Source organism: Chrysemys picta, chromosome 2, assembly GCF_011386835.1.
Source record: "Chrysemys picta bellii isolate R12L10 chromosome 2, ASM1138683v2, whole genome shotgun sequence".
Lineage (NCBI taxonomy): Eukaryota > Metazoa > Chordata > Testudines > Emydidae > Chrysemys > Chrysemys picta.
In genome coordinates this window covers 147,668,518-147,696,491 of record NC_088792.1, presented here as the reverse complement: position 1 = coordinate 147,696,491, position 27,974 = coordinate 147,668,518, and the positions used below count along the sequence as shown (strand labels likewise).

Below are 27,974 nucleotides of genomic sequence, written 5' to 3'. Positions count from 1 at the left end.
GGTATTATTCTCCCCCATTTTATAGATGGGGGATCTGAGGCACAGACAGGTGAAGTGACTTGTTCAAGGTCACCCAGCAGGTCAGGAGTAGAGCCAAAAACAGCTACCTTGTGTCCCAGGCCAGTATGCAATGCACTAGGTCATACTGTGTCACAGGGTATGTACATTTATTAAGAGTAGTAACACTGTAGAAAGGCAATTACACATTTACCCCAGTATATTTACAGGCCTCCCCTTTAGTCAGGCAACTTCCACTGCTTGCCAGGCAGGGGATACTTTTAGCCAGCGTGTTTTCTTTCCAACCAGACGCTGGGCCGGGGCAATTGTTACCTTCCATCCCCACGGCCTGAGTGACTGGGCAGCTGTGAGCACAGCTGAGCCACCAGCTTTGGGGGGCAGTGGAAACATGCAGGAGATTTAGGGAAACATGTAGGAATGTGGTGTATATTGCCCTGGGCGCTCGGGGGAGACATTCCAGGGAAGGGCATGGGGAAGGTCGTCCCCTTCCTGGAAAGGGAGGAAGCCTCATGCTGAGGGACTCAGGTTGCACTGGGTTTATCTGGAAAACTCCCAAGGTTTGGGTAGTGCAGCTCGGGACAAAAGGCCCAGCCGGGGAGCATCATCTCAGGGGCCTGTCTGAGCCCGGCCGGCCATGGGGCTAGATCTCTGGATGGGGGCAGAAGTGCTGGTCCCCCACGGGGCAGGGATCAGGTCGAGAATCAGACCAGATGCAAGTAGGATTCCGGGGGGTGGGGTGGCCAGCGAATGCCCTGTATTGTAGCGTATAAATAAGTGCAGCCCTGCGTGCCCTCGCTGATTATCCTGGGGCATCCCGTCAGCTGGTGGGGGGCACAGTGTTAGTGTCAATGGGGTGGGGGGGTGCTGTCAGCGTTGATTGGGGTGCAGGGGGCTTCCCCCTCCGCAGGACTCTGGAGTACCGGTAAGTCCTTTAGGTTACTTTCACCCCGGGCAGAGGAAACCATAACAGAAGGCCATGAAGCTTGTGGACACCACCAGCCTAAAGCTCCAGCTCCTCCTCTTCCAGCAGGGCCTCATTTTTACGAAACACAATCTGGCTCACATCCTCCATGGCCATTATTTCATCAAGGGAAGACACTACGGTGTCATGTTCCTTCAGCATCTCTGGGTAACGGGATATGGCATGCTCTATCCGCAGAGAACGCCGCACCGGGGTTAAGAATTTCAAGTCTTGCATATCAGACAGTCCCTTCATTCTGCAAAGAGTAGAAGAGAAAGAGCCACTTAGCAGAAGCTTGGCTGGTTGAAGAGTCCCATTGCCCTGGTCTGGTCTCCCACACATAGACCCTGGACAAAGACCCAGCACTATAAAGCAGGAGAGGTTTGGGGAGGATTTCCCCTACCCACAATGAAAGGCTCACGCCCATCTGAAAGGCTACAACATGGATCCCTTCACTGAGGCTTCCTTCAGATCAATCTCCCCCTTAAAAAAAATCACTAATCAGGGCTACCACAGCTCTGCCACCCCTGTCCACCATCCTGTTAAGGTCTTCCCCACATTTTGCTGACCTAGAAATAAGCAAGACAGACCTCAGGGCTGATGTAGTTGCAGCCATAATCAAGACACTGCAGGATCAACACTCTGCAAAGCTCAGGAGCAAGACAAGAAGCCAAACACCCGCCCCATGACCCCACATACTGATGGCAGAAGCATGGCAGATCTCTTGGCTAGTGACATGCTGGCTGATGGCAACAGGTAGAAAGGTTTGATCACTGGAAGTGAGGAACAGTATACAACAGCAGGGCTAAGAGCAGCTTGAACTGCAGGTTACAGGTTCTTACCTGGGCACGGGGACAACTTGTAACTTGACCGAGGAGACTGGCTTGCTAGTCAAGAACCTTAAACTGGACTGTGGAGTTGCCACAACCTGCTCTCTCATGCCAGGGCAAGGAGTTCTGGGCCCCTGAAGCACCGGCTGTTCAGCTGCATCCTCCACTATATGAGAGCTGACTTCAGCAGAAGGGTGTGCAGAGACCCCTGGAAAGGAAGAAAAAGGGCAGGTCAATTCCAAGTTTTGTGACCGCAACTTGTCTTAAAGAGGGAAGGAAGGAAGCTGCAAGCTCGAGTAGTGTTATGGTAATGCAACACTTTGGAAGAAGCCAGTTTTCAATCTGTTCTAGCAAACAGTGACTTGCAAAAGAAGAGAACTGGCCGTGGGTCCTTCTCTGGGATGGAGTGAGGCACCGCTAAGGAAGGTTTTTCTGTTTTTAGAAATACTAGGAAGCGGATTTTTGAAAAATTCACCCTGGGAAAAAAAAAGCACACGTTTAACAGGGATGGAAATTAACCCCCAGAACTGCTTTCCAAGGGATGGGATAAATTCATCAGCACTTGAGTCTTTAAATCCAGATTGGAAATCTTTTCCTACAGAGATATCTTGTAATGCAACCACAAATTATTGGACTTGACAGTGAAATCAAAGGGTGATAATCTCCTGCCTGGATCACAATGGCCCTTTCTGGCCATAACATCTATACAATATGTATCTTCTCTACACTGGAAAGCACTATGGATCTTTGGAGAAATTGATGTATTATAGCAAACACCAAGGAAGTGACAGCTGATTAGCTGAGAGGGGAAATGGAATTTTATTCCAACTGTAACCTCTATTTAACCCAAACAACCTAAAAACAAATGGGAGAAAAGAGTTCTCTATTAAGATTTAGCAACACTTCCCCATGATTGGAAAGCTCTTAATTCACATCTGAGACCTCCAGAAAAAACAGATTTGGTGGTCCCGATACTAAGATGACAAACAAGCATGAAAAATATTTAAAAACCTGAGGCCTTCTTTATCTCAAAGCAGCAAAAAGACAGACCTCTATTTATTTTTCCTTGGCAAGTCACCTTTACAGAGCATTTTCAGTTAGTGACTCATTCAGTTATGAGCATTAAGCACATTCATGTCCCTCAGAAGGATGAACAGATTAGAAAGTGGGTGCCTAGATACCAGATATACTGCTGGGGCTGGCTGTTTGATTAGAAGACCAGCAGAGGCTTGAGGGTGGGGTGGGACAAGAGTCATTATCTTCTCTTATCTTCTTGAGAATGGTCGTCACTGCTTCTCTCCCCCATTGCATTTGCACTGAGAAACCTGCACTTCATCTCTTAACGATCACAGGAAACTAAATGTACAAGTCCAGGATTCCCAGGCATACCTTTCTGCTGCCCATAGGTGGAGAAAAGCTGAAATCTTTGCTGGCCTGCCCTGTAACGCCTGAAATTGCATCCTTTACCCTTCCACATAGCGCCTATTCCAGCCCCATATGCAAGTACATGTTGCATGGTCAGACTTAAGGGAGCATTGTATTCAACAGACTGTGTTGTTAGTTTCTATCCCCTTGCCTATAGCATGACCTTCCATAGGCATTGACTTATTTTTCCAGGTGGGTGCTCCACCTCCACTCCACCCCCTCCCTCGAGGTCCCACCCACACTCCGACTCTTCCTGCCCCCACTCCTGAGGCCCCATGCAGCTGCCGAACAGTGGCCCCGCTGAACAGCTGTGGCTGGCAGATGTTGACCACCCCCACTATTTTTTTCCATGGGTGTTGAGCCCTGGAGCACCACGGAGTTGGTGCCTATGCCTGATTCTCTCCTCACTTGTAGCAATGTAAATCAGGAGCAATCCCAATGAAATCAGTGGAGCTACACCGATATAAAATTAATGAACCACAGTTGGTTCACCAGCCTGGGAAGCAGTCTAATGAGGCGCTGTGGTTCAGCAGCAGATATAACCCCAATCTGACAAGCCAGAGAAAGCACATCAGACTGGCAGTGCCAGCAGGAATCTGAAACACATTTCTTGAGTTGAAGAGGGTACTAAGCAGGGGCGAGTCTAGCTGGCATAGCTATACTGGCAAAGGCACTGTAGTGTAAACAAGACCTGCATTAACCATGTTTTTGGGCAGTTAATTTCCCTTGTTTCTTGAGGAAGAGGTGTTAGTGAGGGGGCATGACTGGAGGGCACCTATGGGAGGGGAATGATCTGCTACCAGCTCTGTCCTCCTCCTGGCCCCACCATTCCCCCGGTAGGGCTGGAAGGGCCATGGGAAGAAAGGAGGATGGTAACTGATGTGCTGTGAGGAGCACATCCACCAGCTGGAAGCAGCAAAAAGAATAGCAGAGACCTCCAGGAGCTTCCCTACTTCAGGGAGCTATTGTAAAGGAAGGGGCTCTGCACAGCCCTCTGCAGTACAGGAGTATTGTTGTATGTGTGGAATGGCCCATTCAGTGGGGTGTGCTCAGATGAATTAGGATGCTCCAAAGAGATGAATAGTCTAACGCAATAGCTTTGGGTGGTGAGTTCCCCTCTACCTCAGTTTCAGTTGTGGAATACCATTGTTCAAGATAATCTCACTATGCATGTCAGTTTTAGAGCAACTGGAATATTATAAGTTTTCTTGGGGGGGGGGGGGGGGGAGGGGAGGAAGAGAGAAAACGCCAGTATTTGGGGAATGCCTGACCCAAATTATTCCAAACTTGCACCATTGCCCCTGTTGTGGCATACCTAGATAATCTCATTGTGCATGTGGAATTAATAGAGTATTTTGAAAAAAAAGCTCATAATGCAGAGGGAGGACATATATTGGGAACCTCTTGATCAGATGACCTAAACTTGCATCATAAATTCTACCCCAGTCCCAGAATAGCTTTTTAATTATTGCTTCCCCAAAATGGAAATGGGTGGTGGAAATTATCCACAATTGATCCCGAGAGAGTAATATCAGGATCAGAGCCATAGTTTGAGCCCCAAGTATGTGTAAAAAAAAAAAAAAAAAAAAAAAAAAATCTGAAGTTTAAGAAGTGTAAAATTTGGATGTTACATGATTATTTCAGTGGGACTGTATCTCACTTAAACAACCTCAAAAATCTTGACTACTAAACCAACCCCGTGGTAATTTTCAAAGACAAGATTTTTTTTGAGGGCCAATTTCCCTGAATCAGTTTTCTCTTACCCTAACCTATTCTGTTGTGCTCCCAGCACTCTGTTCTATATGTACTTGCAATAGTGGAAAGGGAGAAATTTTCACACCCAGATCCAGTCTTTCAGCCCCACAAAGTCAGCAGTTACCCTGAATTCGGGGAATTATGATTGCAAAGGCTAATTACATTTTTAAAGGTGATCTGTAAAGGGGCAATAACTGAGACTGTGCCTTCATTTGTTTTTCTTCTGATGTGTAAAGAAGGCATGAAGATTTGGGGGCCTAGGTGATTTTTTTTGTTTGCATGTTTGTTTTGGGGAGGGAAGATACATTTATGTTGCCTCCTTTTATGTTAAAGATCCAGGCCCTGCCTAGCCTAGGGGACTCATGCTTTGGCTTTGTCTAGACTAGAGTTGGTGGTCCAGTTATAATTTGAGCTAATTGATCCTAAATGCTAATTGTGTTGAAAATTGAGGTTCTCCACAAATGTTTGTTTTGGGGCACAAAGTTTTGTGGTTTGCCTGAGGCATGTCCTGATACTTAACAAGCAATTGGCAATCTGACTGTAAATGCTAATCAATTACAAAAGAAGGACAAATGCTAGTCCAGACGAAGCCTATGATACCAGAACTAGTGAAATGATATTCACAAGAGTCAAAAGACAGAAAATTGAGCAAAGGAGAGGGGAAGGGATTTTGAAAAACTGTTTTGTCTGATTTTGTTAACACCTATTTAACTTCAGTGCCAAATGAGTATTTTGGATAAAGAATGCATGCGTGCAAGGGAGGATGAGAGACACAAATTTGTCCCTAGATCTTTACTATCCTGGAGGGGCCAGGACAGTTTTCCCCCTTAAATGGCACCCCTGACAGACACTTCCCCACCTAGGCAGAGCAGAGCAGCTCGGCACTGGCAGAAATGGGGGAAAGGCAGTGGCAGTGACTCTGCAGGCTCCCCCACCCCAAACTGCGCCCATGGTGGACTCCCCTCCCCCTCACCTGACACTGCAGCCAGGCTCCCTCTGCCTGAAACAGGACTCACCCAGTGCTGCCTGCAGTTGGAGCCAGCTGGGAGCTGGAGCTTACCCAGGAGATCTAGGTAGGCGGCAGGGCGACCCAGGTGAGCAAGGTCTCACTGCTGCTGATCAGGCTGGGCTTCTGCTGAGCAGAGGGAGCCCTGCACTCCCCCCTTGCCCACCCCTAACCCTGGCTGGAGCAGCTCCCTGAGGCTCCTGGAGGAGGGCCCCCCTCCCCAACCGAGGGCTGAAGCAGGGTTGGGTCAGCCTCTGCTGCAGCAAGCCCAGGAGCTACAAACGTTGAACAGCTCACAGCAGCTGTCTACTAACTGGATGGTGGGGGCGGGGCTGCCTAGGAATTACTGATCCCTGGCAATAGAGCACCCACGGAGTCCGCGCCTATGTGACTTACGTTTTCAAGATTTAACAAGCTAGCCTGGCTTTCAGGGGATAGGGGGGTTGCTCAGTGCCTATGAAAGTCAGAGCACTTTGATGCCCAAATTTAGGCACCCAGGTCAGAAAGCTGTGACCCTTATCCTGCACTCCTCAGGAAACATCATCCCTCTTCAGAGGACCTTTTCCCATTCATGCGCTCTTCCAGTTTCACCCAGCTAACCATTTGCTCAGCCTTGTCAAGGCTTAAGTTCCATTTAGTACGGGTTACCTTGGTATACGTTGTCTGTATTCTTCAAAAACTCAACAACAACTTCTCTCAGCTCCTGGATTGGCTGCAGGAAAAACAATTGAGAACTTTAAGGTCAGAGCACACTTGACTCAGGAAAATGTGAGTATCCGAACCAAGACTTTGGGTCCCAAAGAGTGTAGTGTGTTCGGAACTCACTATTCCATTAAATCACAACTCATCTCCCCACACCAGGCAGCCAAACCAAGGTGAATCAATGATAAAGAGGAGGGGAAATATTTGTAAGCAGACTGAAGTCTGTTCTTGGACAAGCAAGCAGAGGATTGCTAGATACTGTCAGCAAGAAGATAAACATTCCACCCCCTCCACACTTGGTCTGTGTCCTTACAGTTCTGGTGTCTACAGTATGTTCCTGTTTTCTGGGGAAGCCTGTCACACACCTCAATGTCAGACTTTCTAAAATAAAGATTAACTGCGACCATCCCATGCTCCTGAGAGGACTACAAGCCAGGGTCTGCAGGGACACCAGGTGGAAACGGGCTGGGCTTGAGTAGATGGAATATGACAAGAAATAGTACAAGTGCATAAGAGACCTACATATTATGGCTGCAAATTGACAGCTGTGCAGAGTCTGCCCATAACTCCTCCCACAGCGCCTCCCACCAAACTATTCTGCCTTCATCAAGCCACGGCAACTTCCAAACTCTGGTTGAAAGGAAAACTTAACATTGCCCTCCTTCCTACACTGTGATGGGGAGCAGGTATCTCAGTGACTCCTGTGTGTTTGGAGAAAGGAACACAATTATACAGTTGACCAACCATCCTCACCTAAAATTAAAGCCAGAAGTGTAGCCATCTCAGTATGTCTATTCACCCCCATATAAGCAGCTTTAAAGAGACATTCAACTCATATGTTTAGCCACAAACACACACCCTCTAGCCAAATCTGGCTATTGAGCTCCAGAAAATTTGTTTAGCTTATTGGAGAGGATGGGTCACCATCGCTGTTTTCCCCAGCCTCCTGGGATAGGAAATATCTGAATGAGGTTTGCTGATGTCGAGGCCACCAGAACTATCTGGGACATTTGCGAATTCAGAGGAAGTTCCGATGAGAAGTTTGTGGAGCAATCACTCACCGCAGCACCAGCACAAACTGCTGCTTCATACAACCCAGTCATGTCAATGGTGCCATTACGAGCCAGCAGCTTTGCCTTGCAGATCCAGAACTTGGCAAACTTCTCTGCCTCTGGGATACTGGACAGTGTGGTGAAGAGCTCCTCTGAAGGAAAACCCTGCAAAAACAGCCATATCAGGAAGAGAAGTGCAGGTTAGAATGGAGGAAAACCACTGACAAGGTTAACGGTTAACATCCCTCAAGGACAGGAAGGATGGTCTTATATTTGAGGCACCTGACTGGAACTCAGTTAAATACCCAGTTCTGACATATATTTACTGTGGTGATTTTGGGCAAATCATTCACTTTCTCTGTGCCTCAGTTTCTCATCAGCAAAATGAGGATAATGTTGTGACAGAGGCCTATTGGTGGTTCACAGCTGTGTGTTAACAACTCATTAGGTCTGACATACTCACTACACCTAATACACTGTTGTCAGGATATATACCCCAAAAGTGTCATGTAATATGTCATTAAAAAAACTAACAACTTACTAATCATTAATATTCTTGAATGCTGTATGTATTATCAACCCACAAAGGATTATACAGATGTGCTGGAATTATGATTAAAATGTATTTAAACCGGACAGGTATGGGGGAGTTGATAAACAGGTATTTTCCAGACAAAGGAATGCAGTTCCGCCTGCTTGAATGTGCCTGCTATGTAAATTAAGCAAGGTGTGACAAAGGACAAAGAAAAGCATATTTGCATGCCAGGCAATCAAAGCCATCCGCAGAGCAAGTGGAGGAAAAAGTGATCACTTAATCTCATCGGGGGATGGAGACTGTGCCCCCAGGAAATCTTCCTGCCTCTTGAAGTTTGAGAGACTTTTCAAAGGTTTACTGGACTATAGAGAAAAGGGCAGAGAATCCCAAAGTTATCCTTCACCTGAGGAGGCAAGGAAAACAAGCACTTTGGACTGTGTGGGGATTCTGAATAAGAGCTAGTCAACCATTGCTGGAAAAGAAAGATCGTTCAAGGTAGTCCTCACCAAAGACTGTAGCTTGTTAAATTAGGTCTTACGTCATTAGAAAGCATATTTTTATGTTTGTTTGTAATCCTTTCTATCTTTATTCCTTATACCCGCTATCACTTAATCCTATGTCCTTTTGTTAAATAAACTTGTTTTACTTTTACTATAAACCAGTTCAGTGCTGTGATTTAAATGTCTGTCAAATCCCAGTTAAATTAATGAGTTGTAGTGTATTGTCTCTTTAAAAGGAGCAACAAACTTAACCTCTGCAAGTGCTCCAGGAGAGGGCTGGACACTGCAGGGAGACAGCTTTGGGGAAATTCGGGACTGGGAGAATGTTGGTCACTGGATGGTGGAAGGCAGGATGTGACCTGCACGACTGTGTGTGAGCTGTTGGTGTCTGAGCTGTGAGCCACAGCAGCATAACATTTAAGGCACCCAGGGTTGCGGGCAGGCAGTCTGGGTTGAACCCCAAAGTGTCACAGATGTATCCTAGGGGCGTTGCGATGATACATTTAGTTTTTGGGCTGATACTGTGGTAATGGGGACTATATAAATACCTATACAGCTCATGTAAAGTCATTTGGCATTTCCAGCAATGAAATTCAACAACAGTAAGGTTCTTCAAGCATGTACAACTTTAGACACAAGTTAAGGTATGATGCTGGACTTGGAAGTTTCTGGGACCAAATGCACCGTGAGCAGCAAGAAAAAAATTGTGACAAGATATTTTAAATAATGGGTAACACTCGTATCAATTATTTTGTCATCTATTAATGATGTAAAATTCCCATTTTAGCACAGATTTCAGTGCTGCTTTGCTGCGTAACTTAGATCTCCACAGTATCCCAATTATATCTCTTACTGCAGTGGGCTATGGAATCTGAGCAACAGATTTTCATCCAATCTTAAGTATAACATTAATATTTCATTAGTAGGAAAGAAACTGGCTCAGTACGGACACTAATACTGCCTCCAAGATCATGGATACTGCAATTTTGCCTTAGATCTGTACTGGCAGTTTGCTCCAACCCAGATGGCTACACCTAATTTAGGTGTCAAAGACCAAATTGCAATGGTCCTCAGCTTGACTACAGAGGCACTGCAGAATGGGGATGCTTGATAAGAACTATAAGAACGGCCAGACTGATGGTCCGTCTAGCCCACTATCCTGTCTTTTGACAGTGGTCAATGCCAGATGCTTCACAGGGAATGAATAGAACAGGTCAACTATCAAGTGATCCATCCCGTTATCCAGTGGCAACATCTGGCAGGCCAGATCCACGCAGTAAGGCCACTGAGCACAAAGAATGCTGCATGCTGGGGCAGGCAGTCTTCACAAACCATGCCCCTGTATGACAAGTTAGGGTTGCCTCAAGCTACCTCTGCCTAACAGTCTCCCAAAACACATTAAGAGGAGCAGGTTGTTAAAGCCACTCCTGCTCGGTCCTCACCTTCTCAGCAAGTTCCAGACACTCTGCCAACATGCCATTGATCTTGTCCGTCACGCAGAGCTGCTTTCTCTTCTCCTCCTTCTCCATGCCATTCCAGAAGGACAGGTTCATCATCTCCTTGGTTGGCTTTTTAGCAGGCAGTGTCATGGGTGGACGTTTATACGATTTCCCTTTGGATGCCAACCACTGCTCCAGTTGCTTCCTATCAAAGGGCAAAGAGATCGTTAGGCCATCAACATCAGATTGCAGTTCTAATTGATCCCCTGGGCTACAGCTCTGATTTTTGTTTTAGTCATATGTCGAGTCCACTGTGTTGCTCATAAAGAGCTAATAGATATGACAAACATTCCAAGATCTATTGAAAGCTAGGAAAGAACCCTCTTTTTTAAAATTAAAGAGTCAGTTGCACCTCTTCTTCCCTACTCGATGATATGGTGAGGTCACTGGCGTTTCCATTCAGACTGTAGCTACAGTGCTTGACTGATTTATAAATAAGTTACTACATTTTGAATACAGCCTTCTGCTGATTCAGCATTAAACCAAAGCCATATGCTTCAACACTTGTCCTATGCTATGGGAAATTTCAGAGAACCTGTCTTGCTGCATCTGAACTTACAATCTCCTATTGAAAGTGCATCATTAGCACAATCTCATTGCATTCTCAGGCCCACTGCAAAGTGAAAATGACCCTATTCTAGCAAGTTTCACTTTACTGTTTTTGCTGGGGGTAAGTAGAGGGGAGGGGTAAGATATGCACAGGAGAAAGGGAACTGCAGAAAGGGTAGGAAGAGCTCCAAGTTTAGCAGAGACCTACTTGCCAGATTGATATGAAAGAAGCTACCCAGTGAGTTCCAGAGACAACACTCTGATGGGAGGAGAAAGGAGCCCAGAGTGCTTCCCTTCTCCTTCTCCTTACCCTTGAATTTCAAGAGGACCCAGTCTCCATTCTTGTTCAGGTACATTTTTGAAGCTCAGACTAGAAGATATGATGACCTGGCAGATTTAGGCCCTACTAATGGGCAGCTCTAAGCAAACCCATCCAGTTTAAAATTATTATATTCAGGACCAAATGTGTTAATTCATAAGATCTTTCAGGTACTTTAAAATACATTAGAAGATTTAGATTCCGTGCTTTCCAGTGAGCCCAGACAGCAGCTTGAAATGAGCATGAGACAGAGTAATTCAATATGCAGCAAAGTTGTGCAGTTTTTCTGGAGGCAAGGAGCAGTGATTTTAGTAAAAGAATGGGCCCACCACGCAAAATGATTGCCTGTTTGTGTAGTCTGCAGGACAAAGGGAAAAAGTAAGGTCCTTTACCTTTCAAATGTTCTGGTCAGAACAGGCCAGAGCTTGATTGTAACCTGGATGGTGAGGCAGACTCATGCCTTAGAAATCTCATCTATTTCTCATCCATGTGTTTTTTCAGTCTCTGGACATTAATACCAGTCAGAATGTAGAACACCTCAGTAGCCCAAAACTACTAAAAAGGACAAACTATTACTAACAGAACTTCCAGGTCAATTTAAGAAGATATTCCATCTCCTTTCAGATTGACATAATCCTGACTAGATCTGGTAAACTATTTTTGAAGGAATAGAACGCCTATTGAAATGTTACAGATATCTTGGTGCAGCTTAGCAGCATGTCTACTTGGCACTAGGCAATAAACATTTCACTTCCCCAGACCGGATCTGTCCATATCCCAGACAATAGCATTTACCCTAGCCTGCTTTCAGCAGATGACATCAAACAACGCACTGAATACAATTCAAAGAGCTGCATTTCCTGCATATGTTTTAGATATTGCTTGTTGCATGGGAAATACTGAGCCCTTATCTCTTATTCACAGCGTTGTTTAGAAGGGTACTGACAGAATACTGCAGTTTAATACATATCCAAATTTTGGACGCAATCTGGTGGGAAGCATCCGTGAGGTGGAAGAACACTGGGATCCTGGTGAACAAGTGAACCTCGAGCATCTCACTCTGCCTCAGGATGGCTGTATTTAATTTAGCAATACGCAAACTTTCCCTTGAAGAGGTACTTCCTTCAAGAGGTATCAGTAGCTGAATTAGACACAGCTACTGCACCAGTGGAGTAAGGGAGAAGGTAGAAGCCCAGCCAGGGCATTTGACCCCCTCATGGAGAGGAAGGCAGCAGAAAGGTAAAGAAGAGCCCTTGCCACCATGAGGCAGGAGCTCATCTCCTGTGGGTTGACTCTGAAGAGGCATTACCTCCTGTCTCTCCATGAAGAGAGCTTGTCTTGGTGAAGGGGTGAGGAAACAGGTTAGCTGCCATGTTCAGGGTTACAGGCAGGAGGGAAAAGAGGAGAGAACCAGAAAGGAAGTTACTTACTTGCGATTCTCAGCAGCTGGGGTCTTGGGATCCTGATTACCCAGAACCTCTTTTTCTCTTAACAGCTCTCGCTTGGATGTTTCTCTGATATTCCTAAGCATGCCAACACTGGCTTGGTCTCTGGACATGCATGTGCTTGCAGTACAGTTTCTAGGGAGAGTGCTTTTGGATTTTGTATCACAAGTCTGAGAAGCTTTCTTCAAGTCTTTAATGCACTGCTTCCCTTTTGTTGCATTCATTTGCCAGTTGGCTGTGCCACTTGTTTTTGAATTGGGTCTCTCTGACATGGGTTTTGATTTTGCTTTCAGTTCCATCACAGAGGGCCTCTTGGAGACATGAGAATTTATGGGAGACCTTGTCAGTTTCAGATCTTGTCCAGCTCTAACCTGTTGTTTGGACCTTCCAACTTCCAGAGTGCCAGGAGTTTTACATGTTCCTGTGGGCTTCACATATTGCTTTTGTGTGGGCTGTCTTGCAAGACCAAGCATTCCAACTGCCCGTAATTTCACTGTGTTTTGCCTCATAACACTGGGATGTAGACACTGTTTTTCTGTACCCGATTTCTTGGATAGCCGAGTACTAGAAACACTAAATATCTGGGAAGGAGGCACTGACCCCCGGGCTTTGCTGCTGGGTTTTTGAGGACACATGACTTTACAGCCAGGTGGAGATTTTGCTAGTTTATTCCAAAGTAGTTCCTTACTGGTCTGACAGGCAGTAACTCTGTCTTTCAGACAGACATTGTTCCTTGGAGCTGTGCCCAAGGAAGGCCTGTGAACCAAACCTCTTTTGCTCTCTGGCTTGTTTAAACCAGTCCTAGATTGTACTTTGATGTCCAGTCCAGACTCTGTCCTGTTCTCAGAAGATTCTAGAATGGTTTTACTAGGAAGAGTTACTTTATTACAGTCTACCATTTCTTGCAAATTCTCTGTTACTGAGTGGTGCTCCCCACAGTGGGGATCATTTCCAGTCTGGGTCAACATTACAGCCCGTTGATCTGTGACTAACCCTGGATTTTCAGATTTCACAGTCTCTTGTATTTGATTTAACTGATGACAGGTAGATGATGATGCCATTCTGTTCAGTTGCACACAATGGCTTTTGTTTGGTAGAAGGTTGGCAGGTGGCCCTGTCCTCTTTCCCAGAAGGTTGGGGGGTATACTCTTTGGCCTCTGGGACCCAGGGGCATTTGAAGATCTGTGCTGAAGAGCACGACGTGTACTTCTTGTGTTTTTGACAGCAGGTGCATGATCCTTCGGTATGCATTTGGACACTTTTGAGAGAACATCCTTCTGGGGCTGGACAACCTGAGGAGAGAGAAGATAACCATCAGTCTTAAAAATAAGAGAAATGAACAGAATCCACCAACAGATTCTAAATTAGACCAGGAGTTCATACTTCATATACATTTGAGAGATAGAATAAAAAAAAAGAAAACTAGGACTGGAAGGGACCTCGAGAGGTCATCGAGTCCAGTCCCCTGCCCTCATGGCAGGACCAAATACTGTCTAGACCATCCCTGATAGACATTTATCTTACCTACTCTTAAATATCTCCAGAGATGAGATTCCACAACCTCACTAGTCAATTTATTCCAGTGTTTAACCACCCTGACAGTTAGGAACTTTTTCCTAATGTCCAACCTAGACCTCCCTTGCTGCAGTTTAAGCCCATTGCTTCTTGTTCTATCCTTAGAGACTAAGGTGAACAAGTTTTCTCCCTCCTCCTCATGACACCCTTTTAGATACCTGAAAACTGCTATCATGTCCCCTCTCAGTATTCTCTTTTCCAAACTAAACAAACCCAATTATTTCAGCCTTCCTTCATAGGTCATGTTCTCAAGACCTTTAATCATTCTTGTTGCTCTTCTCTGGACCCTCTCCAATTTCTCCACATCTTTCTTGAAATGCAGTGCCCAGTACTGGACACAATACTCCAGTTGAGGCCTAACCAGCGCAGAGTAGAGCGGAAGAATGACTTCTCGTGTCTTGCTCACAACACACCTGTTAATACATCCCAGAATCATGTTTGCTTTTTTTGCAACAGCATCACACTGTTGACTCATATTTAGCTGTGATCTACTATAACCCCTAGATCCCTTTCTGCCGTACTCCTTCCTAGACAGTCTCTTCCCATTCTGTATGTGTGAAACTGATTTTTCCTTCCTAAGTGGAGCACTTTGCATTTGTCTTTGTTAAACTTCATCCTGTTTACCTCAGACCATTTCTCCAATTTGTCCAGATCATTTTGAATTATAACCCTGCCCTCCAAAGCAGTTGCAATCCCTCCCAGTTTGGTATCATCTGCAAACTTAATAAGCGTACTTTCTATGCCAATATCTAAGTCGTTAATGAAGATATTGAACAGAGCCGGTCCCAAAACAGACCCCTGCGGAACCCCACTTGTTATGCCTTTCCAGCAGGATTGGGAACCATTAATAACAACTCTCCGAGTACGGTTATCCACCCAATTATGTACCCACCTTATAGTAGCCCCATCTAAATTGTATTTACCTAGTTTATCGATAAGAATATCATGCGAGACCGTATCAAATGCCTTACTAAAGTCTAGGTATACCACATCCACAGCTTCTCCCTTATCCACAAGACTCGTTATCCTATCAAAGAAAGTTATCAGATTGGTTTGATACGATTTGTTCTTTACAAATCCATGCTGGCTATTCCGTATCACCTTACCACCTTCTTGTTTGCAATCACTTGGGCTCTCTTTCCACACACATTCTCAATCGCAGAGGCCCTGTGGTAGTTGTCTACATGAAAAAGTAACGGACACAGCTGTCCTGAAGTTTTCAATATCAGAGGCCACATGCATGGACCTCTCCATAAGGTGCATCCTGAGATGAGACTCAACTTTTGAGTGCACTTAGAGAAGTCTGTGATGTGCCCATCTTCTAAGCAAATGAGGCACTGAGTGTGGCAACATCATTAAGAGGCACAAGAGCCTTGCAAACAGGGTAGTTCTTAAAGCTTGGAGATTTATGCATTGTACGAGTATTATCCCAATACATACATGCGCCATTCCAATGGGTACTGCTGACCAAAAATCTCCATCTCAAGTGCACTAGGCATGCACATACCAACAGTGGAATATATATGTTGACAATCACTCAAAGGAGAACAAAAAACATTTAAAAATAGTAACTGAAGGTGGTTGAGTTTTGTTTGGATGTAGTACACACTTTCAGTTCTGAACTTCTGTGCAGTATTGCTGCCCTGGTAGACAGCTGATGTTTCACCCCAGAGATAACTCTATTTTAGTAGTGGCTGAAACACCAAGCATATTGGTATGTTTCAAAGTCTGCATTTAATGCTTAGTGACTAGAGGTCTTCAGCATTTTTAATATATTTAGTAAGAAAGGATTCGTATTTAATTGCCTCCTATGCCAAGCTAGCTAGCACTCCATTGACACCAATCTCTTTAGGGCAAGGAACCCATTTTATTCTGTTAGGTTTCAGAGTGGTAGCCGTGTTAGTCTGTATCAGCAAAGACAACCGGGAGTCCTTGTGGCACCTTAGAGACTAACATTTATTTGGGCATAAGCTTTCATGGGCTAAAACCCACTTCATCAGATGCATGGAGTGAAAAAATACAGTAAGTACAGCACATGAAAAGATGGGAGTTGCCTTACCAAGTGTGTGTGTGTGTGTGGGGAGTATCAGTGCTAATGAGGCCAATTCAATTAAGATGGACGTCGTCCCTTCCCAACAGTTGACAAGAAGGTGTGAGTAACAACAGAGGGAAAATTACTTTTTGTAGTGACCCAGCCACTCCCAGTCTTTATTCAGGCCTAATTTGATGGTGTCCAGTTTGCAAATTAATTCCAGTTCTGCAGTTTCTCATTGAAATCTGTTTTTGAAGTTTTTTTGTTGAAGAATTGCCACTTTTAAGTCTGTTATGGAGTGTCCAGGGAGACTGAAGTGCTCTCCTACTGGTTTTTTAATGTTACAATTCTTGATGTCTGATTTGTGTCCATTTATTCTTTTGCATAGAGACTGTCCAGTTTGACCACTGTACATGGCAGAGGGGTATTACTGGCATATATCATATTGGTAGATGTGCAGGTGAATGAGCCCCTGGTGGTGTGGCTCTTATTATGTGTTTCTACAGAGCCCCTAACCATGCCTGGGCTGATTCCAGCATAGTGTACAAACTAGATCATCATAAGAGAAAGGTCTTTTCTACTTACAGGCCCTGATTTAGAAAGTCGTGGTAACTGTGGATTTGGCTGATTGGTCCGGTCCTTTAAATAGGGTCTATAGAAATCAAACAAAATATCAATGTACCAAACAGGATGTTGAATGAAGGATTAAACATTAGGCAACAATTCAAAAGCAGTTTTAGTGTTGGTAGTTTTTTGAGAAGCTTTTTAATAGCAGAAACCAGTTAGTTAACTGTGTGACACTGGCAGACCAGGTGCCAGCTTATGCCAGAGCCCCAGGTCAATTCACTTGTGTTAGTATAGATCAAAGTGATTGTTAAATGTATGTGTGACACTCTGTACCCTAAAGCAACACCCTGACACCTCCATATTTACCACGGTGATATGATTATGATATGTTTTGTACAAAGCATTCCTTGTAAGGTATCATTTTAAAAGTCTTAATCTGTTGAACATTAATATCCTGTGGAACTGTATGTGCTATCATTGTACGTGGAGTTATGCTATGTGTGTGTTACTGAAAACTGTTGTGAAGTTGGAAACACCCACATCCAGCCTTTCAGGTACAACAATGGAGGAGCCAAGTGTGCTAATGGCCCATTAAAGGGAATACATACTCACAAGGCCTGTCCCAGGAATCATATACAATGGAGACTTCTCAGAGATAGCACCTATGGAGACTGCTTGCCTCACATCATAGCAAAGGATCTTTCCAGCAAGCTGGAAGAAGCTATAAAAGGGGGAAGTGACATCATCGCTTGTCCTCACTCCCCTCACAACTCAACACCTGGAAACACATCTGTAGAACAAATACTGATCTGGGGAGGCGGTCCGAGGCTGAAAAGAGGAATCCCACCCCCTGCGTATGAAGGAACTATACCATCAGGGTGAGACAATGCTTGATTTAAATATTTCTGTAGTTAATAAATCTGTTTTATATTTTACTTAAAACAGTGTGTTTTGGCATGAAGTACTTGGGAAATCTGTTCAGGAACAAGAGCTGGTGCATGTCCTCTCCACACTGAGGGAATGGGTGGACTGGGTTATAAACGTACACTGGTCAGGCTTCTGACCAGGGCAAGACGGGACAGTTCTGGGGTCCTAGACTGGGGAGCTGTGGGGAATTGGCTGGAGCCTCTTTATTGTGAGTGGTTAGCAAAAGCATTCATGTATCACAGCTGGGTGTGTCCCTGCCTATGATTTTTTTTTTTTTTTTAAATTGAAGAGAAGATATATTTACCATTGAAATAAACTGGCATTGGAAGCCAGGGCATAGGCAGTTGTGAGCCAAATCTAATGCTGCAGCAGCCAGCATGAATGCTGGACACAAACCCCAGGAAAGGCGCAGCACTAACAAGTCCAGGGCAGTTTTCCCTATTTCTCACGAGGCTTGGAACAGCCAAGCACCCATGTGGGGTGCAGGAGGTGCGAACCAAGCAGCTATGCTAAGCCTGGAGGGTTATTCCATCTCCACTCCTGCACGGGGAGCTGCTGTTTGTTTCTCACCTACGGTACCGGCTCTGGCACATGCGGGTCATAAGTCCATTTAGGGAAGACGTGCTTGTACAGATTCAGCATCACCATGTCCTGGGATTTCAGCTGCCCATCAAAACAACACTTCATGTGATCATGACTCCCTAGCGGCTCTGTGATGTGTCCTTTGCGGCCCCACTTGGTCCTCAGCTCCACCGGCTTAAACCACAGCACATATTCTCTGTTAAAGAACAGCTGTCTTGCTGAAGATTTTGAAAGGGTGACCACTGAGCACCAGCCGCTTGATGATGTGTTAAGTGCAGAGATTTGCAGTTTGTGACAGCATCACAGTGTGAGAGGGAGCCCAGGTTGGTAATCCAGAGGGCTCAGCGGTACCCCAGTTCCAGATTGCACCCCAGGGAACCCATCACAGTATGAGAGTGTATTTGGTGTTTAAACTTCATGAGAACTAATGGAACGTTACTTGCATTGTTTTCACTTATCTGTATCCTGTTCTAACGTAGTAGCAAACATTTACATTGTGTATATCCCTGTAACAAAATAACCCATCAAAGGACAAGGACACCTTGTGAAATGCAAAAGAAGAACTTTAACAAAAAAGTACTAATTTCAAAGCAAGTGGTCATTGTGTGAGATGACTGAGGTCAAAGACCTAAAATACATTCCTCGCTCTCTGTCATCAAAGGAAAAGCCCATGTGGGTAATGACACTGTCAGCTTGTTTTCTGTGAGAAGAAGCAATACGTATGGATTCAAGGAAAGATCCTTCATCTCTGGATTGTTTGGACTCTTACAGGGAAGTGTACCAGATGCAAAGCAGAAATCCCCAGAAACAATCTGATTACCCTGAAAAGACTTTTGGGAAACTGGCAGTTTATTACATCACTGCCACCATTTGGAATTACAAACTGTGATTTATCTGTCCATATATTTTACCTGCTTTAACTTCTCTGTAACTCTTATTTCCTTTTCTTAGCTAATAAAACTTAGTTTACTATAGAATTGACTACCAGCGTTGTCTTGGGTGTATGATAGAGTACCAGTTGATTTAGGATAAGTGTCTAGTCTCTTGGGACTGGAAGCAACCTAAATGTGATAAAATGGTTATCTACACCAAAAATTACATCACAAAGTCCAATATTGTCTAGGTGGCAAGATACACTGGAGAATCTAAGGCCTGGTCTACACTTGCAAGTTTTTGCGCTAAAAGTCAGCTTTTTGTGCTGAAACAACAGTGGCATCCACACTGACAAGTCACTTTTTGCGCCAAAACTCCTTAGTTGCAGCTCTGTAATAAAACCACCCTGACAATAGTCATAAGGCTTTTTGTGCTGAGGCTTTAATGCTGTAGTGACAGTATGAACGCCTTGATTGCTGTTATCACTGCAATTGGCCCACGGAAGTGTCCCACAATGCCTGCAGTGACCACTCTACTCATTGTTTTGAACTCAGCAGCCCTGCAGGCATACGTCCCTCCCCTTTCAAAGCTCCTTTCTGATGTTCTGACAGCCTGGGCTGCTGAGCTGCTCTGAGACATAGGAACAGAGGCAGGCAGGCGTGTGTGTGTGTCAGTGAGAGAGACTGTGCTGTGCAGAGCCATGGAGGGAGGTGGGAGCCGAGGTTGGGGTCTCCCCCTCCCGGTGTCTCAGGACTGGTTACTTCCGGTGGCTGTTTGAATTTATGAGACAGCATGCGACACTCTCCCCCAACACACAGTGTCTCCTCCCCGCCCCCCACACACATTCGCTGTCACACACTCTCCCCACCACACTTCAGTTGAAAAGCAGCTGGCAATGGGATTGAGAAACCTACATCATGTGAGGCTGTACCTGCCCCATGAGGCATTGCAAACCCTTCCCAAAGCACCCTACGGCCAGTTGCATAGTGGAATAGCTACCACAGCTGCTCCAGCGTCACAAGGAGCTAGTGTGGACACGTAACAGTACTTTTAATTAAAGCACTTTAATAAAAGTGGTATAACTTTTGGCGCAAAAACTTGCCAATGTAGACATACTGTAAGGCCGGGGTGGGGAACCTCCAGCCCACGGGGCAAATCCAGTCCCCTACTTAATTTCATCTGGCCCACAGCAAGTCTCCGCGCTGCTGGCTGGAAGCCCTGAGCCTTGGTGCCCCCCCCATGGGGCTCGCACCACTGCAGGGGGAAGCTAGGGTGCCAGGCCAGTCGGGCAACTGTCCCTGTGGTCCCTTCTAGGCACAGGGGTGATCAGGGAAGCTCCGAGTCCATGTGCACCTACCCCCGCCCGCACCATACAGAGCCGCCTGGCCACATCATGGCCACTTCCAGGAGTGGCACGGGGCTAGGGCAGGGAGGGGAGCCCACTGCATTGCCACCCGAGGTAAGCGGCACCCAGCTGGAGCCCACACCCCTCACCCCCTCCTGCACCTCAAGCCACTTCCAGCAAATGCACCCCCACCCTGAACCCCCTCCCAGAGCCTGCACCCCAATCCCCTACCCCAGCCCGCTCCCTGAACCCCTAATTTCTGGCCCCACCATGGAGCCTAGGGGAAAGCCCTGAGGGCTCCCCCCCACCGGGTCTGTGTGTGGCCCACGACTGATTTTTCTGCTCCCAATACAAAAAAAGGTTCCCCACTCCTGCTCTAAGGGGACTGTTTGTGACTCCATAATAAGACTCGTATAGTGATCCAGGAGTTCACAGTTGTTACTGGCTTGGTGAAACCTAATTATAGAACACACCACCAGTCGGGAGCCACTCCAGATAGCATGACAAACTGCAGTGCAATATTAATAAAGATTAGCAGCTCAACAGGAATTTCTATAGAGATTAAGTTTTGCTTAGTAAGGTGTTCAGATACTACTTGGATGGTGAGATACAAGGGCCTAGATAGAGAATATATTTCTGATCATAACTGTGCACTGACTAAGTGAGTGAAAGATTATGGATTTTCTCCCCTCCCTACTAAGCTGTATTTCTGATCTTTAGAAACCGCCAAGCCACTTAGCCCTCTTGAGGCCCTGCACTACCACAGGCAACATATGGATTCAATTTGGCCAATATTTGAAGGGCAGGGAGCCAGTTTTCTAACCCTGGCTCCCAGCCCTTATTCCTCATCACCCCACAAACATATATGAAGTTTTTTTTTTTTTTTTTTTTTTTTTAATAAAGAGGGCTGCCTTTGCCATTAGTACTTGTCAACTGAACATTAGGTCAGAATTAAAGAGTCAAGATCAGAAAGTCTCTAATGCCTCTATCACCTCACTATCTGAACTATTTGCTTCCTCTCCTTGAGAGCATGACTTCAAATTTATTAGCACCAAATCTCCCCATATCACCTGCAAATTCCCCTGCTCTATTCTACTCCCCTATATTTTTACTACCTCTAATGTTGGCATCAGCCACAAAATGTCAATTAAAAAAAAAAAAAAAAAGGTGAATTAAGAACAATTTCAGGTTCCACATCTGCTCCCACCCACACAAATCCATCTGCCAATTTGTGGCTTTACAACCTCATTTTTTAAAAATGAAATGTTTTTCTGTGAGAGACCCCCACAGAAACAAGGGAAATTGACCAAGGCCTCTGTCCTCCAATAGGATTTCCTTGAGCATAAGAGTGTCCTCAGAAATCCTGCTCCAAAATTGGGGCCTAACTGACAACACAAGATTTTTTTGTCAAATACACAGGGTGATTAATTTTTCAGTTACAGTAATCTTAGGTCTAACTATAGTCAACATATTCTGACCAGTGTAATTTGAGTCAACTATATCCCTTTAATTGGACAAAAAGACAAAAAAAAATACCTGAAGAGGCTATAACTAAGAAGAGATGATTCTGTTTTGTGACAGCAACTCTGTGGGGACCACAACTTGAGAACCAGGGTACTAAAATATGTTCCTCTTGTCATTATAGGGGCAGCTAAGCACAGAGAAACAGAAATTCTCAGCTAATCATTAACTGAGAATTCTGAAGTTAAGTATTAGCAAGCAAGACAGGATTCAATTAGAAATTTGTTCAAACTCACTTTGTATTTGGACATTTCAGCTTTCCTTTACTTGCTAAATACTCCTGAAGCTTCTTCTGCCGCTCCTCTGCAACGAGATCACAGTAAAGTACAATATACATTTTTAAAAAAATCATAGGACTTAATATTTATAACATATTAATGAGAGTGGCTGATTTGTTTTAATTCACATTTAAATTATTTTACCCTAAAACAAATCTCTTGGGCTCCCTTCTCTGCTGACTGCACTAGGTGACACTATTCCTAGAAATATGTCACTGAAATCGATGCACCATAAAACTAGTTCATGTTTGTGGTGTTAATATTAAAGCTAACATCTGAAAGTAAGACTTGAGTTCTAGAAGACATAACAAAGCAAGGTCTCATCTTTCATATGAAGGTTTGTTTTGTTTGGGGTGATTTGGGGAGTACAGGGCAGGATGGTGCTGTGCTGAATCTTTCAAAGGTTGAACTAAAAAGGAGAACTGAGGCTATGGCTACACTACGGACCTTACAGAGGCAAAGGTCTGCAGTGTAGCAGCTCTAATTAAACCACCCCCAATGAGTGGCAGTAGCTATGTCGGCAGGAGACACTCTCCCTCCAACATAGCGCTGTCCATCCCAACGCTTTTGTCGGTGAAACTTATGTCAGCCAGGGGGATGGTTTTTTTCATACCCCTGACCAACAGAATTTTGCCAACAAAAGTGCTAGTGTAGACAAAGCCTAACATGACGTTTGCTGCCATCACATAGTTCACTCTGCTTGTGTGTTATACCCCTTGCCGCATCTTGTGTCTGTCCTATCTATTTAGATTGTAAGCTTTTGGGGGCAGAAGCCATCTATGACTGTTTGTACAGTGCCTAGCACAATGAGGTTGGCCCCTAGGCACTAGCATAATAAACATGTTAAATAAAATGAGATAATAAAGATGCTTCCCGCCCCCAAAGTGAGTGACGTTTCCCTCTGGTGTTATCCAGACCGGTGATCTGCTAGGTCACTCCAATCCTTGACTCGGGGAGCCAGTCTCACCCTGCTCTGCTGTGAGAACCCCCACTCCTAGGCTGTTCACGCCCAGCCTCTGGCATGTAAGCTGCTGCCTGAATTGTGCAACTGAATGACACTAGCCAATATCCCTGGTCCCAGACACAACCCTAGGAATTTCCATCTTGCAGTGTCCAGTTATGCCCCATGGACGCTGCAAGCTTATATGAGTTCCTCAATTTAACAAAGAAATTGATATGTACCAGGCTTGTTATCGCAAAGGGAGTCTCTAACACACTTCAAACCAAATGTACTGCTTCAGGTAGAATAAACAAATAAATTAATTAACTATGAAAGACTGACTTATAATCATTTAAAATCTAAGCATAACAAGTCAGATTTGGTCAAATGAAATAAAAGCAAAACGCATTCTAAGCTGATCTTAACAATTCCAGTACCCTTACAAACTAAGGCCTTGGCTACACTCGCGGATTCACAGCGTTGCCGCGGCAGCGCTGTGAAGCGCAAGTGTAGTCTCGCAGCGCTGCAAGTACTCCACCTCTTCGAGGGGAATAGCTTGCAGCGCTGCGAGAGAGTGTGCAGCGCTGCAGGCGCTGATTACACTGGCGCTTTACAGCGCTGCACTCGCTGCGCTCAGGGGGGGTGTTTTTTCACACCCCTGAGCGCAGCAAGTGCAGCGCTGTAAAGCGCCAGTGTAGCCAAGGCCTTAGATGCTTCTCACCGCAGCCTGGCTAGTTGCCCTTCAGCCAGACTCTCCTCTTTGATCAGCGCTTCAGTTGCTTTGTGTGGTGTCTGTACATGTAGGTGGGAGAGAGAGAACATGGCAAATGTCTCTTCCTTTTATCATGTCCTTTCTTCCCTCTTGGCTTTGCCCCCATCCCTTCAGAGTCAGGTGAGCATTACCGCATCGCAGTCCCAAACTGACCAAAGGAAGGGGGGGGGGGGGGGAGGGAACGACTCACTCAAGAGTCCAACAGATCCTTTTGTTGCTGCCTAGACCAGCGTCCTTTGTTCCTGTGTGGCTGGGCTGGTTTTGTCCCATACATGCCCTGATGAGGTGTGAACTGTCTCTCTGCTCTTGGAGAGTTTTTGCCTGGGCTTATTTTAAGCCATGAAGACACATTTTCATCCTCATAACTATATACATGAGATTATAACCTATTATTATCACAACAGTTACTGTAACAATCACTATAACAATGCCCAGTGCATCATGAGCCTTCCGAAGACACCTGACACAACAAACTGTGCATTAGATACCGCACAATCATTTTACAAGGATGAACATGGGGGTGCTTGGTGTTACCCCGAGGTACAAAGCATCACAGTGAGTCTTGCCTAAAATTTCTTCTCCCTCAGTTATATTTAATTTTCATCTTCTTAAGTCACTAGTTCTCTAGTCACCCAGAGTCCTCTACTAAAAATAGACTAGATAAGACCTGATATGTCTAACATTAAAAAGACAACCAGAAAAAATATACAACTCCTAACCTTTATTTATACAAACTAACCAAAAAGAGCACAATTTTCTCTTCTTTGTAGGCTAATGCTTAATTTCAAACTCTTTAGACAAACCTCAGTGAGGACTATTGAACTACAAAGAATACTTCACTAGCCCTGATATAATTTCAACCTTTTCCCTAGTACTTACACAGATTAACACCTTGATCTCAATGTAGCTCACCCCAAGGTTTCAACTTGACCATCTAGAACATTAAAATAATACACTGCCTTGTACGCACTGGATTTTTAGAACTGTTTAAATCCTAGTCAAGACAAACTCTATGGTTTGGTCTAGATTAGGATTTGGAAGGTGTTAGCTCCCATGTTATACACTAGCCTCAACCACTGACACACTGGTCCCCAAACAGCCCCACACTTATCATCCACACAGATCTCCTTGGTTTTCCTGACACCTTGCACCAAATGAAGAGAGATGGTCAGAAACTTGCGCATTGATGGAGGAAAACAAAGGCTGAGAAAGTTTGGAACAAAGACTTTCTTCCAGCCTATACAAGCGATATTTCAGGCAAAGAGAACCTTCCTATCAGCCTCCACTCAAGCTGCCAAATCTCACCCCAAGGAGCTATCCAAGGTGGCAACCACTTCATAACAGAACCCAGCACCAAGCTCTGCAAAGAATTACCATCGTACCTCACTGAAAAGATCAAACATATTTGGGAAGGCTTCTCTGGATCCACCCTGCCTATACTTGCTAACAAACAGCTCACCTGTATTCCCGAGTTCAGTACATTCCAAGATCCAAGACCTGTGAATTTGCCCCACACCCTTCCTGGCTAGCAAAAAGGAGCCATGAGCAACTGGTGTCATTCATGACCAAAATAGCCAATGCTTTATTTAGGAAAAGAAGTTCTCTTCTATACTATAAGACTAGAGACAACAGGTGATACAGACAGACAGATGGGGCAAAACACAAGGAAACAGAGATGCCCTTAATTTGAGCCCCATAAAATAAAGAGGTAACACCATTCTGGAAAGAATGCCCTAGTGCAGCAGTTTGGGTGCCTGACTGTGAATATAGGGGAAGGTATTACAGTCCCGCAGAGCACACACAAATGCTTTTATTGCAAAAAACAAAAACAAAAAAAACCCAACAGTTTAGTGCTCAGGCCTTTGGCATAAAGGGAATTCAAGGCAGAAACAGAATGAGGCATTAGACTAGAGCAAGTATCAGGGGGTAGCTGTGTTAGTCTGTATCTACAAAAACAAGGAGTCTGGTGGCACCTTAAAGACTAACAGATTTATTTGGGCATAAGCTTTCGTGGGTAAAAACCTCACTTCTTCAGATGCATAGAGTGAAAGTTACAGATGCAGGCATTATATACTGACACGTGGAGAGCAGGGAGTTACTTCGCAAGTGGAGAACCAGTGTAGACTAGAGCAGTGGTTCTCAACCAGGGGTACGTGTACCCAATGGGGATACATTGAGGTCTTCAACTCATCTAGCTATTAGCTTAGTTTTACAACAGGCTTCATGAAAAACACTAGCAAAGTCAGTACAAACTAGGGATGTAAGTAATGTGTAAAAACAGTAACTGTGTACCCGATTAAAATTCTATCAGTTACATGGTTAAGTTTACCCAGGAAACTAGGCATCCCAGAGGGACCCTGGGCAGGTGGGGCCAGCAGCCCCAAGCAACCAGAGTTTAACCATTAACAGAAACCAGTAAGCATCAAACTTATCAGTTAACCTCCTACAGCCCTAGTACAAACTAAAATTTCATATAGACAATGACTTATTCATATTGCTCTATATCCTATACACTGAAATGCAAGTAAAATTTATATTCCAATTGATTTATTTTATAATTATATGGTAAAAATGAGAAAGTCAGCAATTATTCAGTAATAGTGTGGCTGTGACAGCTTTATATTTTTTGTGTGATTTTATAAACAAGTAGTTTTTAAGTGAGGTAAAATTTGGGGGTACACAGGACAAATCAAACTTCAGAAAGGGGTACAGTAGTGTGCTGCAGCATCTCCTATACCAGGGCTCTCAAACATGCAGCCCCAGGGTTATTTTCTGCGGCCCGCGAGCTCCTCGCGGCCCCCCTGCCCTCCCTCAGCGTTTACCTAGAGCGGCTCCGGCCGGATGCGCACCGGGGGCAGGGCAGGCTTCCTGCCTCCCTCGTCCCTCAGGTTTCGGCCGCAGGGACAGGGCAGGCAGGCAGGGAGCCTGCCCTGCCCCCGGTGCAGGTCAGGCCGGAGCCCGCCCCCCGGAACGCCTCCTGCAGCCAAACCCCCTGCCGCACCCCAACCCCCTGCTGCATCCAACCCCCTGCCTCACCCCAGCCCCCGCCACACCCCTGCCACACCCTGCACCCCCTGCCCTCTCTGCACCCCCTGCCCTGAACCCCCACCACACCCCTCCTGCACCCCCTGAGGGCAGGGAGGGGGCAGAGTTGGGGTGGGAATTTCAGGGAAGGGGTTGGAATGGGGGCAGGGAAGAGGCGGGGCCTCATGGAAGGGGTGGAGTGGGGGCTGGGCCAGGGGGCAGCGAGGGGGAGGGGGTGTCAGCAAATGCAGCCCTTGGGCCAATGAACTAGCCCTCATGGTCATTTGAGTTTGAGCCCCCGGTCCTATACACACCAAGGGAAAGTGCTGCCCCTAACCCCGCCCCCCACTACCCCCCGACCCGCTCCCCGCACAGGGGATGGGGGTCAGGAGCACAACACCCCGGCGACGAGAGGAGGGGGCCGCCTGCGCCGCGCAGGACCCTGAGGAAGGGGGGCTCCTTCCTACCGCCCCCCCCGCCCGGAGCCCCATCTCAGAGCCCGCACCCCCGGCCCCCACCCCGCACTCACCTTGGGCGGCCGTGGCCCGCGCTCGCTCCATGGCGCCCTCAAGTTCTCCGCCGGAGCCCAGCAAAGCGGCCCTGCCTGTCCCGCCCTTCCCGCAGCCAACCGTTCCTGCGCGCTCATTGGCCGTCGCCGCGTTCGAAGCAGCCAATAGAAGAGAAGACGAGCTTGAAGGCGGCGCGCGGCGCAGGCGATTAGCTAGCGAGGCGCGGCGGGCGGGACCGCGGGATGTCAATCATGGGGTGCGCGCTCCGTTCCCGCATCTTTTCTGAGGCAGAGGGGTTAGAAGGAAACTCCCTGGCTGAGTGGGGCGGGGCTGCAAGCCAAGCTCGGGACCAGGGCGCTCGGCGCTGTACACTACACCCAAGGCACGGCATCGCTGCTACGGTTGCCAAGTTTCTAATAAAAAGATCAGGAGT

The 27,974-nt window shown here is 45.8% G+C and overlaps 1 protein-coding gene across 4 annotated transcripts; it reads right to left on the bottom strand.

Moving 5' to 3' along the window:
* Window positions 1-150: 150 nt before the first annotated feature.
* CKAP2L (cytoskeleton associated protein 2 like) lies at window positions 151-27,717 on the bottom strand. 4 transcript variants are annotated; one of them, XM_005279261.4, is made up of 9 exons: window positions 27,562-27,717; window positions 22,255-22,321; window positions 16,789-16,855; window positions 12,582-13,888; window positions 10,227-10,428; window positions 7,759-7,914; window positions 6,644-6,707; window positions 1,822-2,017; window positions 151-1,235 (listed from the first exon to the last, which is right to left on the bottom strand). In XM_005279261.4, the coding sequence occupies exons 1-9, from the start codon at window positions 27,590-27,592 to the stop codon at window positions 1,019-1,021; spliced, it is 2,307 nt and encodes a 768-aa protein (XP_005279318.1). In that variant the 5' UTR covers window positions 27,593-27,717; the 3' UTR covers window positions 151-1,018. The 4 variants fall into 4 exon arrangements, with proteins under 4 accessions (XP_005279318.1, XP_023966277.1, XP_065440352.1 ...); XM_024110509.3 differs by lacking the exon at window positions 16,789-16,855 and having other exon boundaries at window positions 27,562-27,700; XM_065584280.1 differs by lacking the exon at window positions 22,255-22,321 and having other exon boundaries at window positions 27,562-27,663.
* Between the last annotated feature and the right edge of the window lie 257 nt (window positions 27,718-27,974).